The following is a 14,938-nucleotide window of genomic DNA, read 5'->3' on the forward strand; positions in this document are numbered from 1 at the left end:
GATCAATTAGTTCACAGGCACAGGATCTAAGCCCTGGCAGCTGGATGTTCTGATCTAGAACTTCGAATGTGGAGCCAGGACACAAAAAATCCAGCTCAGTGGAGTTTGTTCTTGTGGCGGCAGTGGTGATGGCATCAAGATACAGCAGTATCATTGGTGTTGTCCAGGATCTAGGGACCAGCTCTGGGGGCCGTGGCATCTAAACCAAGCTGTTCTCCAGGCATGACTGGGTCATGGCCCCAGACCTGTGGCTTTCTTGGATCCAACCCCTTTTCAAGCCCGATTCTCCGAAACAGCCTGTGAGTTCCCTAATAGCCTTCCATTCATTTCCTTTTCTGTTTAAGTAAGCTGCTGTTGGATGCTGTTGATGCAACCAGTAATCTGACTAGCCTCTTCCCATCTGAGCTCTTTCCTTTGCTTCTCCTAGTGTTGGGTCAGGGAGGTGTTAGTTCCAACTTTAGTTAGCTCTTTTATGATCACCCTTGCAAAGAAGCAGCTTTAAGAAGTACTGAATGCAACACGGGTCATCCACAACATCCCCTTTATTGATATTAATCACAGTTATGAGGTCTTGTCCATCAGTAAGCACAATTTGCATTATGTGGAACTACATACAAAGACATAAGAATAAAACATACATACACCAACCACCACACCAGTTAATCTCAACCAATCAAACCTCTGAATGTGTCTTCAATTTTGATCATCAGTGCTTTGGAAGAACATACATAGACCCAGCCCAAGGTTGGCCTTTGGGGTCTGAGAGCATTCACAGAGCAGGAGATTCAGCCTTGGAAGCAACTGAATGTGTAAACTCCGAGAACAGACACTGACAATGCAATGCCTGCATACCTGGCTCCTGGGCTGCTTGCCTTCTCAGCAGAGCCCACTCAAAGTCTCACGTGTTTCTCTAACCAACGAGGACGGCAGGCCTTATCTGTGTTTGAAGTGGACAGGCCAGTGTTACCCCTTTGGAGAAGCTATGTAAGAAGGAGTAGGCTGGCTTTTGGTCTAGTTTGACTCATTCTTTATAGGAACATTTCAGAATGATGAGTTGGCTAAAATTTACTTTAGAGGGGAAATGTAAAATTACCTCTTCTTTTCCCATCCCCTTCTTCCTTTCCCATCCTGAGCCCTCTGGCAAGGCCTGGTGCAGCTCAAGTGTTTTTGGTCAGATTACAAGTTACCAAATGGTCAACAGGGAAGGACCCACTGCAGATTCCAAAAGTCTTTCATTCACTTGAGTTAACTGAAATGGCTCCTTCTTTGAGTAATTGAAGAGTTTGAGTTCTAGCAGTTTGCTGGTGTCTCCAAGTCTCTTAGAAAAATGATGGCTATAAACTTATCAAAATAAATGCCTAAGAAATTTGGAAAGCGTGACAAATGGCCTTGTTCCTGGAATCCATTGATGGCAGAGGCCTCCGATCAAACCCACACTCTGTCTGTCTTCTTTCCACAGGGCTCACTGTGAGTTCACAGTTGTCCTCATCCCCTTTCCTTCAAGAATGTCAATCTTTGCCACAAAAAAAAAAGCCAGACTAGCCAATTTCCTTCCCTTTGTCTGTGTCTCCCTCCCACGTAGTATCTCCTTGGGGGGAGGTAGAGGAAGGCGTGCTCCTCTCTGGGCTGGCTCGGCCTTGGAAGGTAGCTTGCTATCTTTATGATGCTCCAGTTCCAGCATTCTAGATGGGTAAAGGCTCAGCAGTGATGAAGCAGGAGGGGCGGATGAGAGGTGTGCTGGCCACTGTGCCCTGAGTCACTAGGCCACCGAAATGCTTAGGAGATAGAAGGTAGCTCGCTTCTATAGGTGACCTTGAGGAGTTGGGAGGGAGATAGAAGTTCCCAAAGCAGAGATTTCCCTGATCTGGAGTTCCTTGACAATCCCACTGAAGAGAGAATCCATTCAGTGGCCAAAACAAAGAATCTGTATTTCCATGACACCTTAAAATTCCCCATTAAATCAAAAATCTCCCTCAAAGCAAAGTAAAAATGGTTCTATTATCATCAGAGTCAATCAGGATAATGAGATGAAGAAGACAGAAAGGAAAAAAAGTTTTAGTGTGAAGAAAGAGGCTTGTGGTACCATAGAAGCCAACCACTGCTGTTTCCTTGTATGGCCTTTCCTGGGGTCTGAAGCGTCTCAGCCCTAGCCCAGGCCGACGTCCAGTGACATCATCACTACAAATCCCAGGATGGAGGCCCAGGATGCCAGTTTCCCATTACCACTGGAAGAGAAGGACAGGGAGAAAAATCAGACCTTAATGCTCCCTGAGGCCACAGCTAGGCTGAAGGCATCCTCTGCAATGTCCAATTCCAAGAGAAATCATACTACCATTAATAATGGTAACATTTACTGGGGCTTACTATGTGCCAGGCAAACTAATGAACTCATGGAACCCCAAACAGTAACCTCATGAGGTGTCATAATTATCCTCATTTTACTGGTGGGGAAACTGAGGCAAAGAGCAGTCACTTGCCCAAGGTCACCTATGATGGATGGTTCTGTGGTCCATGTGTGAGTAACAGAGGGGTGATAATTTCTTAAAGATATTATTTAATCTGGCCTTGTAAACTAGCTTCAAAATTATTCTTCTATAAAAAACAAAATAGGCAGGGAGCAGTGGCTCAAGCCTGTAATCCCAGCACTTTGAGAGGTCGAGGCAGGCAGATCACAGGAGTTTGAGACCAGTCTGGCCAACATGGTGAAACCCTGTCTCTACTAAAAATACAAAAATTAGCTGGGCGTGGTGGTGGTCGCCTGTCGTCCCAGCTACTTGGGAGGCTGAGGCAGGAGAATCATTTGAACCTGGCAGGCAGAGGTTGCAGTGAGCCGAGATCATGCCACTGCACTCCAGCCTGGGTAACAGAGAAAGACTCTGCCTAAGAACAAAAAAAAAGAAAAAGAAAAGAAAGAAAAACAAAACAAAACAAAACAAAACAACAACAAAAAGAAACAAAGCAAACCCTTACTCCCACCTCCTGACACCCGGTCTAGAGCTAGCCAGTGAAGACATGCATGTATCACCTTGAATGACATTTTAGAACTCACCTCTCCCCTCATTCCAGCCCCAGAGAATCAAGAGAGAGGATGAGAGAGAATATACAAAAATCATAGTCTACTGAATCAAGGGACAGGGGGCAGGTGCATATGCCATTGCCTGGTGTCACCTCATTTCTTGACCCACCTGCCCTTTGCTTCTTTTCTTTTAGTTTCAGGGAGCACAGTTGAGGAGGGAGTGGGGACGATCTTGAGAGGCAGAAAGGGGAGGGAATAAGGAAAGGAAAGGCAAATGAAGAAAGAGCATATCCCACGGCTGGGGTCCCAGCCGGGACTGGGACAGGATAGACAGGAAGGGAAAGTTCTCCAACCTGATCTGGGCTTCGGGGATGATGTCATCCATGACCACGTAGACCATGGCACCCGCAGCAAAGGCCAGAGCATAGGGCAGGATGGGCTCAGCCAGCACCACGGCAAAGGCACCAAAGACCCCGGCCAGGGGCTCCACCATGCCACTCAGCTGCCCGTACCTAAGGAGAGAACAGAGACATTTACCACTGCAGGGGGAGGCAAGCAGATGCTCCACGTGCCCAGGCTGTTGGCTCAACCCTAGCACACGGATGCATGTCATTCTATGTCATATCTGAGCATGGCAGTGCAAAAGCACATCACTGTTTTGTTGAAAGAAGCCCACATGGAGATTGCTGAGGACCTGATATTAGACATGATCTTGCCCTCACTCACCAGAAAGCTCTCCAGGTGGAGAAGCCTGCCCCTCGCAAGGGAAGGCTGACAGCCAGGCCCTCGGGGAAATTCTGGATCCCGATTCCAATGGCCAAATTCCTGAAAAACCAAGACAGCACATGAAGACTGTTGTCTGGAACATGTGCCCATACAATGGGAGTCTCTGGCTGAGGCCCAGACCTCCTTGGGTGCTAGGAAGCCAGCAGGAGACCTGTGACCTGCAGTAGGAGAGGAAGGAGAAAGGTCAGGACGTGTGTGTAGGTAAAGAGCAGGGGCCACAGGAGGGAGTGACGTGAGCCCTCTACCCATCATGCTGTCCTGGATCCTGGGCAGGTTCTGTCCTTACAGTGCTTTGCTATAGCACAGAACACACTGGCTGGCTCTCGGGGTGCCTTGAGTTCTGCCACATGGCTGTATAACTTTGCACTTTTCATTTTACTTTCTACACCTCTATTTCTTTCTCTTTTTTTTTTGAGATGGAGTCTCACTCTGGAGACTCCAGGCTGGAGTGCAGTGGCATGATCTTGGCTCACTGCAATCTCCACCTCCCGGGTTCAAGTGATTTCCAGCTAATTTTTGTATATTTAGTAGATATGGGGTTTTACCATGTCGGCCAGGCTGGTCTCGAACTCCTGACCTCAAGTGATCTTCCTGCCTTGGCCTCCCAAAGTGCTGGGATTATGAGCGTGAGCCACGGCACCCACTCTACACCTCCGTTTCTTATATACAATTTGGGGACAACAATATCTACCATAAAGGATTGCTGAGTGACCCAACGACCCAATAATGCCTGTCACATCCTAGCATAGAGAGGTGCTCAATACATTTTGGTTTCTATTCCGTTACAGCATGGAAATGGGTATATCACATTTTATCCAGAAGCAACTTCAGAAATGAGACAAAGAAGTGCAGCTGCCGGCACTGATGGTGCTGCAGATCTGGCTCTGGGCTCAGCTTCTCCATGGGCTCTGCAGGTCTGGCACCATCGCTGCATTTCTCTGGGCCCCAGTGGTGCTCACAGTGATCTTCTCACCTCCTGCCTCTGCAGGACAGTGAGGGGCTGTACTGATAGATGTCTGTCTTTGAGAACCTGCTTTCTGCATAAACCAGGCACTGGAGTGTGAAAGGAGGGAGAAGCAAAATGGGATGCGTATAAATGCAATCTGTGGCTGCATGCCTGGCCTCAGGGGGCTTAGTGTTTAGCCATGGAGACAGCACAGCCATGGACATGAAGAACCCTCATTGTGGATGCTGCAAACTACAGCAAATCAGCCAAAAATCAACTTGCACAGGATGCAGAGGCATGATCGGAGGGAAATGGGGTCTGTCCGAGTGCCTTAGGAAGGCCCTTTTGCACATGAGACTCTACCTTGGTCGGACAGGTCCAAGAAGCAGCCCCTCCATGAAGGGCCATCTGATCCACAAAGATCTAAAGGGCATGAGAAAAGGGTGACACTCGGCAAGCAATGCTGGTGTGTGGCCCGAGGGAGTTGTGGGTAGGTTAGACAGAGAAGGGAAACTCCGCCATCACTGACTTTCAGGTCAGCTGGCTCATGTCCATCCATCTTGCTGCCAATAGGAATCCACCCATTGCTGCAAGGGAGTGTTGTAGACTGGAAGCTGGGCCCCCTGCCTGTGGCCTGCCCCAGGCTCCCAGGACTGAGACACACTCGTGGCCCTGAAGATCCTGTCGGGCCTGATCCGGCTGTGGCCAGAGTTCTAGCCTCCAGCAAAGAACACCAAGGCGAATCCCTAGTTTAGCATCTGACCTCCACTTTGTTTCAGGGCTTGGCCTTCACCCCGTTTTTACCTTTATCCTCCCAACTCCTGGGCATGTTTCATCAAGGTTCGTAGTTCCAGATACCTCAGGAAGAAGTAGCCCGCACCTCGAGTCTGCCAGTCAAGTAGACTCTCAGGAAAAGAGCCGCCATAACACAGTCTCACACCTGTCACCACTTAGCTCACATGTGGTTCATAAAATTAATGCCCGTCCCATCACTTTTTGACCAGATCACAATGAGCCCCTCAGTATCTACCCATCAGCTTAAAATCTGCCCCCATGCGTAACAGCGTTGAGAGCCACTGGCCTAAGCCGACATCAGAGGAGGTGAGGATGAGGAAAGCAGTCAAGCTCACCTCCCTCCCAGGAACCCCTTCCCTACTATCCCAATTCCCAACACAGGCTGGGAGCCGACACCTGTGGCCACTACTGAATACATCAGGAGCCTGTAGCCAGGGTGCTTACTGTATACCAGATCTGATTTAGAGAGCTCTGGAGGAGATCCGGAGCAATAGACGACAGGAGTAGCCAAACAGGTGGTATTCAGGGATATGGATATGTAACAGAAGTGATGGAGAATAGTGAGCACCCTGTGGCAGGGATGGTCCCCCTCGGGTGGGGTGGGGGGAATGAGCCCTGAGCTGACGTAGGAGCCATGGGGCCTAGACTGGCTGGGGGGTGGAAAACTATGAAGAGGGACAAATGCAGCCTCCCCAGGGGGCATCTGAAAAGTGATGGCATCTTAAAAACGATCGGTTCCTTAATTAAGGAAATATTATGGGCTCTTGGGGCTGTCAGAGCCCTTGAAACTGTCTCTCCAACCTGCAGTCAGGACTGTTCATGAAGTGGAATGGATAGACAAGAAGACACCCAACCACACCAGCCCAGGACATGTCCACAAAAGCTGCGTCACTCAGCGTTTCCCACGAGCCTACCCAAATCCCTGTCTATGTCACCCAAGTTTGTGCTCTCCTTTGACTCCTTAGAGAAGGGCTCAGACATGCTCCAACTTCATCCCTTGATCTAACAGGCAGCAAACTTTTTCTGTCATGGGCCAGATAGTAAATATTTTAGGTTTTGCAGTCCACTGAGTCTCTGTTGCAAGCACTCAACTCTGCCATTGCAGGTGCAAAAGCGGCTATGGACAATATATAAACCATTAAGTATGGCTGTGTTCCAATAAAACTTTATCTATACAAACAAGTGGGGGGCCAGATTTGGCCCGTGGGCTGTAGTCTGCTGACCCCCGCCCTGATAGCTCAGTGGCTGCAGAAAGATCTGACAAGATGAAACCACAGACCCTGGGCACTGCAGACCCTATCTCTTCTTACGTTCTCATGGCCATGCATGTGGTAGTTGAAGTTTGGGCTTTGCAGTCTGACTTCTTCTGTCTAAATCCCGGGTCTGTGCTTTGTTAGCTGTGCTACTTTCCATTTCTCCAACTGTAGAATTTGAAGAACAATAATACCCACCCTCACTTCACAGCATTGCTGATATGATTACCTGGGATGGTCCCTCTCAAGCCCTTAGCACATGGGAGCTGGTATGCAGTAAGCACCTAATCAATGCCTGTCTTGGGGTGGGGGTGAGTGTTATCACTGAGGTTGCAGTGTGAAATGACAGAGACAGGGACTTAAGGCTTTTCCAAGAACTCATGGGTCCTCTTGCCAAGACAGACTAAGATTTTCCACCCTGAAGCCAAAACTCATTCCTCTGCAAAGCTCTGCTTCAAAGAGACCTGGGTTTGGCTGTTTTGCTTATGGCTCATCTGGGCTTGAATTCCCACCGGCACTCATTCATTTGGTCTTGTTGACATGTCTGTGAGATTTTTACATCACTTGTAAGACTTTGGCGAGAACCACTGTGCAACCTGAAGGCATTTCAGATACTGTGTTCCTGTATACTGGTTGGTCTGTTTGGGTTGTACAGAAACTCCCAGGAAATGTGGACTCTTGCTTCTCCTGGGCTGGCATCCTTCCTCCTATCACCTCCAGATGCCCCTGAGCCCCAGTAGATGCCTGGAGGCCTGGAGGCTGGACGCTTACCTGGACACAGAGCAGGGGAGAGCTGCTGGAAGGGAGTAGGGGGCATTCTGATGAGCCTGGGCTTGACTCTTCTGTTGCGTGCTTTTTTTTTTTTTTTTTTGAGATGGAGTCTCGCTCTGTCTTCTAGGCTGGAGTGCACTGGCATGACTTCAGCTCATTGCAGCCTCCATCTCTGGGGTTCAAGCGATTCTCCTGCTTCAGTCTCCCGAGTAGCTGGGATTACAAGTATGTACCACCACACCCCCCTAAATTTTTTTTGTATTTTTAGTAGACACAGGGTGTCAGAATGTTGGCCAGGCTGGTTTCAAACTCCTGACCTCAGATGATCCACCTGCCTCAGCCTTGAAAAGTGCTGGGATTACAGGTATGAGCCACGGCACCCGTTTTTTTTTTTTTTTTTTTTTTTTGTCTGTTTGTTTGTTTTGGTTTTTCTTTTTTCTTTTCTTTCCTTTTTTTTTTGTTTGAGATGGAGTCTGGCTGTGTCACCCAGGCTGGAGTACCGTGGCATGATCTCAGCTCACTGCAACCTCCGCCTCCTGGGTTCAAGTGATTCTCCTGCCTCAGCCTCCCCAGTAGCTGGGATTACAGGCACCCACCACCACTCCCAGCCAATTTTTGTATTTTTAGTAGAGATGGGGTTTCACCATGTCAGCCAGGCTGCTCTGGAACTCCTGACCTCAGGTGATTTGCTCGACTCGGCCTCCCAAAGTGCAGGATTACAGGTGTGAGTCACCTCACCCGGCCTGCTGCACTTTTAAGTATGGAAAGCTCCATTGGATAATTGAGCCCTGGGGGTCACCTCTCAAGATTTTGTCCTGGGCAGCTGGGGGCAGTTTTACACTTCCCTGAGAAGTGCTTCTAGGAGGTGAGGCCCTGGGCAGGAAGTCAACTGTAGCTTACATATCCTCCACATAGTCTTGATCTGTCCTAGTTCAACAGGAGAGAAGGATTTGGAGAAATTAGACAGGATGAAAAAGGAAATCTAGCTAGAGATGTTTAGGAAAAAGGTATTATTCTGGTCCCTTGTGTTTACAATGTGTGTGTGTGGGGAACGGTGGGGTGTAGGGAGTAAGTGGGTGGCCCTGCTTAGCCATCGTGCTTTTCCTTATTTTCTGGATCCCTAACATGTCTTCCTAGCTAGTCTATAGGGGCAGGACGAAGGGGTCAAGAGTTCTCTTCCTCACCTTGAAAGGTCCTAGGCTCCCCTCTTCTGCTGCTCTGCCAGGGAGGGTGATGGGTGCTGCTTCAGGCATTGGGTACAGGATCAGAGTTACTGGCCTCACTTCTTTCCTCCGGGGCCCCAGGCCTAGGACTCGAAAGCTAGCTTTGGAAGACATTGTTGAGTCCTGCTTCAGTTACAGGATACTGACAAGCATGTTCTAACCAGCCCTGGGCAGAAATACGGCCTGTTCTCGCGGCTTCTGCTACCAGTTTCATGTGCAAGCTGACCCTGAGCTCCTATCCCAGGAGTCGGGGGCCTGCAAAGGTATTTCTGTTGAGGACAAATTCTTAAGGACAAATTCTTGCCAATGTTTCATAAGCCCCTGCCCCGCCTTCCCAGACAGACCCTCGCAGGGGGGCCCCTTCCCTGCAACTTTGTACAGTATGTCCTTGCGGCCCTCAAAATGGTTGAGCGAATACAACCAGCTTCCTTGACCTTTTGCAAAGCCCCATTGCAAGGTTTCTTTCTAATGAGGAAGACCAAGGCTTTTGTTTTCTTGGCCCTTGCCGGGCACTTGGTGCCTGGCTGTCAGTCCACTGCTATTGCCTGCACCTCATATTCATTCATAGGCAGGCACACGAATGTAGCCACAGAATGGCCAGCCCAATGTCACTGGCAAGTCAGAGGTGGGGCTCCCCGTCCAAAGTCCTCACCGTGACACAGCGCTGACTATAGTCATCGCCCGGCGGGCCATGGAGAGCCTCCTCCACATCCTGTCTGGGAGCCACCGTCCTGATAAGCAGCACAGAAACCCCATTCTTCCATCCCTGGCAAACCTCGTTACCTCTGCCTTGCCCCAGCCCTGGCACGGGGCTGCCAGCCCAAATAGCTGCCACGCCCTCTGGATCCTGCCAAGCCTTTCTCAGCAGGGCATTGCATTGCTGGGCAGTCACAGAGTCCCTTCTGACACTCCTGGGCTCCTTTGCTCCCCAGCAGGGACTGGCACCACAGCGTCTCTGCCTTTCCTACCTGTCATGCACAATACTGTTTAATTGGGCTCTCCTCCACACACACACGTATATGCACAGGCCCATCCATGTTCCCTCGCCCCGCTGCATGTTGGGCATCTGTCAGAGGCCCACTGGTGGGGGTGACCCAGTGGAGGGCACAGTCCCTTCCAGCCTTCTCCTCTTCTTCAATCACCTGCATCAGCTCCAGAATGGGATTTGAATCCACAGCTCTCAGACCTGAAGACACATGCCAGTCACAGGGAGCACCGGCAAATGCCGATGCCTGGGCCCCGCCCTGGAGATCTTGGTTTATTGCCGTGGCGTTGGGCCCCGTGTGTGCAAATTTTAAGAGTGTGCAATGGCGTTGAGAGCCACTGGCCTAAGCAGGTGTCAGAGGAGATGAGAATGAGGATGGAGGCCAAGCCCGCCGCCCTCCCAGGAGCCCCTTCCCTGCTATCCCAATTCCCAACACAGTTTGGGAGCCGAGGACACCTGTGGCCACTACTGAATGGATCAGGAGCCTGCAACTGGGGTGCCTACTATATACAAGATCTGATCTGGGGAGCTCTGGAGGAGATCTGGACAACCGAGGGCAGGAGTAGCAAAGCAGGTAGTATTTAGGGATATGGATGCATAACAGAAGCAACGGAGAATAATGAGGACCCCGTGGCAGGGATGGTCTCTCGGTGGTAGGGGGTGAGACCCGAGCTGACTTAGGAGCCGTAGGGCCTAGACTGGCTGAGGGGTGGGAAACTGTGAAGAGGAACAAGGGCAACCTCCCAGGGGGAGCTGGTGGTGTGGAGGATGCCCCAGGTTCACCAGCTCCCCTCCTGCGGCCCTGCTGTGCATTCCTGCAAAGCCTCCAGTCTAACTAAACACTCTGCACTGACCATCCTGGGCAGGTGGGGTTGGTGGGCCGTTCCCTCCCTTCTTTAAGCTCTGGGAAGGGAAAGCCCAGATGAGAGGTTTCCTTTCCTGGATGGGCCATGAAAATTCAAAACAGCATTCAAAAGCAACGGGGAAAATACAAACCCATGCCCTTCTGAAGACAGTGAAGCTGCTGTCTTCTGGGTTCTGTTCCTCCCCAGCAGCAGCACAAAGACACCATTACTAGTCTGGACCATGACACATTAATGGGAAGGAGAGGGAAGTGGGGATGAAGGGCTCTTTTAGAAAAAGAAACCACAAGCTGTCCCCTGACAAGGTCCCTTGTCCCTTCCGTGATAAGCCAAGTCCCATGGCAACCTGTCACCAGAGCCTGACTGACAGCAACAAGGCAGAGACCTCTCAAGAAGGGCCAGGAGAGGGCCATCTGTGTGGAGAGTGGGACAGGAGAGGAGAGAGGGAGCGTGGAAAGGGAAGGAGAGGGAGGAGGCAGGCAGGGAGGGTCGACAGGGCAGGGTGTCATTGGGGAGGAGGGGGGAGGATGACTCCTGGGGTTGGACTGTACCAGCAAGGACAAGAGCAGCCCTGACAGGCCTCTCCCAGGGAGGAACCCAGGGTCTGTCTGCGGCGGCTGCCTCACGGAGGCAGGGTTTACCTCGGAGCATCCAGACTTCTCTTTTCCTTTTCCTTAGGAATCAGAATTTGCTAGGAAGGGGCAGAACCAGAGAAACACCAGGAAGGGGTTTCCCATCCAGCATTGGGGGAGTCAGGGTTTTTTTAAAGTTCATTTCCTATTATATTTTTATTATTATTATTTTTTAAGACATCGAAGGCCAGGCATGGTGGCTCACACCTGTAATCCCAGCACTTTGGGAGGCTGAGGCAGGAGGATTGCTTGAGGCCAGGAGTTTGACCAGCCTGGGCAATATAGCAAGACCCTGTCTGTATATAATAAATAAAAACAAAAAAGAAAAATGAAGAACAACAAAGAACAGAATTATCAGGCGTATTTCAAAATCATTCCTGAGAAAAATAAATAAATAGGCCAGGCACGGTGGCTCATGCCTGTAATCCCAACACTTTGGGAGGCACAGCCAGGCAGATCATGAGGTCAGGAGTTCGAGACCAGCCTGGTCAACATGGTGAAACTCTGTCTTTACTAAAGATACAAAAATTAGCCAGGCATGGTGGTGGGTGCCTGTAATCCCAGCTACTAGGGAGGCTGAGGCATGAGAATCACTTGAACCCGGGAGGCAGAGGTTACAGTGAGCCAAGACTGCGCCACCGCACTCCAGCCTGGGCAACAGAGTGAGATTCCACCTCAAAACAAACAAACAAACAAACAAAAAAATAAAAATAAACATCGAGGAGGAGCAGAGATGGAAGAGAGAATGGCAAGAAGGAAGATAACAAAAGATCACTTCTCCGACTTTGGGCAGGAGTGAGTAGCAATGGTTTACCTCATTAGAATGTGCAGGCCAATATGTTAAGAAGTCAGAATTCCCTGAATACAGTGTCCCTTTTGGGACAGGAGCTAGTGTGCCCAACCATTCCGGTTCACCAGGGACTCCGGGGTTTCCCAGGATGCAGGACTTTCGGGGCTAAACGTGGGACAGTCCCTGGATAACTGATGTGAGTTGGTCACCCTCAGAAGTACTCACAAACAGGATAGGTGGCAGGGGCAAGCCAGGGTAAGAATTTTAATTTTCCACAGGGGATATAAACAGAATCCTAGAAGCTAAGCAGATGTTTGAAAAAGTAAAAAGCCCTACCTAACACTTGCAATGGTCTAATGCAAATGTTGACCACTTTTAGCCCGTTGGATCGACTTCTCTGTAGACAGCCAGCTTCCCTGAAACCCTCACCAGCCCCATTGATGCTGGGTTGGTCCTTGTGGGTGCTGTCTCCAGCCCAGCCCTGAGTGACATCCAGGAGCTGGGCAGGCACGGCAGAAGCAGAAGAGATGGCCTCCCTGCAGGGACAGCAGCAGACACTTTGCTTTCCTGGGTAGGGACATAAAGAAGCAATTCAGGCTGCTTAGGAAGCCCCCAGAGGTGACCTGTGAGGAAGTGGGGAAGGCCCTGGGCCCGTGCACAAATAATGACTCCTAGAAGATGGAGGGGGCTGGGCCCACAAGGGGTGCCAAGGAGGTGCAGGCGGGGGAAAGGTGCCCATTCATGGGCTTGGCATCTCCATGGGCTGGATGCAGGGGCAGAGGTGGACAGCCTGAGGTACTTTTCCGGAGGTCTCTCTCATCCCTTGCTCTTCCAACCTGGTAGAGCCTGATGGCTGCTGGCCAGGGTCCCATCAGGGTGCTGGGTAAGAAGGGCCTCCCTCCTCCTATCTTCAGAGACCACTAATCCCAGTGGGCAACAGGAAGAAAGGCATCCCCAGCGGGCAGTTGTTTCTGCTTTTTCTTAGAGGCCTGACCCTGATTTGCCCCAGGGGCTACGTCTCATCTCCTGCATCCTCCTCCTACTCAGTGACCCCCTACCCATCACCCACGTTAAAAGTTAGGGCCCTTGGAGGTCGCCTGGCTCAATGCCTGGAATGTTAAGATTGTTAAGGTAGAAAAAGGAAATGCAGACAAGTTCAATGCCTTTGGAGGCCCTGTGAAAAGTGTAGTGCCAGTCAAACATACCAGCCAAACACATCTGGGTGGGACCCCAGGTGCACAGGTAGGACCCAGTGCAAGCTCCAGATCACTCAGCCCTTCCTTTAACTGAAAAATGGGCATAAAGCTTCCCCCACTGACAGGGCTCTTGTGTGGACGGCAAATGATCACTGTGAAGTGCCAGGCTCATCTCGGAGACCAGAGTGATGCTCTTTAAATAGCAGCCACTGTTAAAACTGCCCGAGGCTGCTGAATGAGGCGACGATGAGCTGGGCACTGAAACCTCCTATTCCCCCCAGCCTGGTGACCTCCTAGCCTCACACCAATTTCTTCTACAATGTGTGCACCTCGGCTTTCTCAATTATATGACATCCTGGGCAGAACCATGTTCTGCAGTGGCAACTTGGCCACCTGGGAGCCCCTTTCAGGAGTCACTCCAGAATCAACCGCTAAGCCCTGGCCATGTGCAAGAGCTCATGCCACATATGAAGAAAGACATTTGGAAGGGCCCCGTCTTCAAGGAACTTACAATGTGAGGCAGGGCAAAAGACCTGCCTGCAAATGACTCCAACATAGCATGGGACTTGCTAAAGGCCATAAGAGTAGCACGGAGCATTAGGGGGGAGGATGATTTTGGCAGAGACAGATGATCCAGGAAACCTTTGTGAAGAAAGCAACATCCAAGATGGACTGTGAAGGATGGGGACAATTTTAATAGATAAAGATGGGGAAATGCATTTCATTCAGAAAGAAGGAACAGAGTAAGCAAAGATGTGAGACGATGTGGTGGGGTGAGCCAGGTCTTCCTTTCTCTCCCCTTCTCCAAGTCCAAGCCAACATACAAACAAAAATAAAACATGCATTCAAGCCTTCAAGCCAAGGCCTATCTCTCTTACACATGTGTCCTCTGTGACTCTTTTTTTTTTTTTTGGAGACAGAGTCTTGCTCTCTTGCCCAGGCTGAAGTGCAGCGGCGCGATCTCGGCTCACTGCAACCTCTGCCTCCCGGGTTCAAGCGATTCTCCTGCCTCAGCCTCCCAAATAGCTGGGATTACAGGCACCTACCACCATGCCTGGCTAATTATTTTTGTATTTTTAGTAGAGACAGGGTTTCACCATGTTGGCCAGGCTGGTCTCGAACTCCTGACCTTAGGCAATCTGCCTGCCTTGGGCTCCCAAAGTGTTGGGATTACAGGCGTGAGCCACCGTGCCTGGCCCTCTGTGACTCTTTCTTAGCTGAACCTGCTGGATTTTTAGGGAAAATCTGAGTGTTAAACACCCCAGCCATTCCTCAGATGTTTCCCAAGGCCAGAGTGCGAAGTACTGTCCCAGGGGTCCCTATCCCATCTTTGCGAGGCAGATGCCTGTGCTCAGTGAGTTACTCAGGGGCCTTGAAATTCATTTATTAGCCATCTCCACTCAAACCTCTGACTTAAGAATGTCTCAGGCCTTGAGCTTGGGAAATGCTTTCAGCTCATGTCAGCAGCAGCACAGAGCATGTGTCAGGAGCTGTGCACAGCACTGGAGACCCCACTGCAACTGCCTGCGGTTGAAACCAGCTCAAGTCTTTCATTACCGCACTGATCAGAGGCAGCCCGAGGTCCTCTGGCTAGAATAAAAATGACGATAACCACTGCTGTTATTTATTGAGTATTACTATGTGCTGGGCGTGCTTGTAAGCCTATTACATGTAACAACACG

The 14,938-nt window shown here is 50.3% G+C and overlaps 1 protein-coding gene across 6 annotated transcripts in view; it reads right to left on the bottom strand.

Annotated features, from left to right (window-relative positions):
- Positions 1-526: 526 nt before the first annotated feature.
- SLC39A11 (solute carrier family 39 member 11) overlaps positions 527-14,938 on the bottom strand; it is a 453,549-nt gene continuing 439,137 nt past the window's right edge. For all 6 annotated transcript variants that reach the window (XM_033181993.1, XM_033181989.1, XM_033181990.1 and 3 more), the window contains 3 exons: positions 3,743-3,841; positions 3,370-3,528; positions 527-2,225 (listed from right to left, as the gene is read on the bottom strand). In XM_033181993.1, coding sequence (XP_033037884.1) covers positions 2,147-2,225; positions 3,370-3,528; positions 3,743-3,841 — 337 coding nt within the window. In that variant the 3' untranslated portion in view covers positions 527-2,146. The remainder of the gene's footprint in view (positions 2,226-3,369; positions 3,529-3,742; positions 3,842-14,938) is intronic.

The sequence above is a fragment of the Trachypithecus francoisi genome, unplaced genomic scaffold (assembly GCF_009764315.1).
Source record: "Trachypithecus francoisi isolate TF-2019V2 unplaced genomic scaffold, Tfra_2.0 Lachesis_group20, whole genome shotgun sequence".
In the NCBI taxonomy this organism is placed as follows: Eukaryota; Metazoa; Chordata; class Mammalia; order Primates; family Cercopithecidae; genus Trachypithecus; species Trachypithecus francoisi.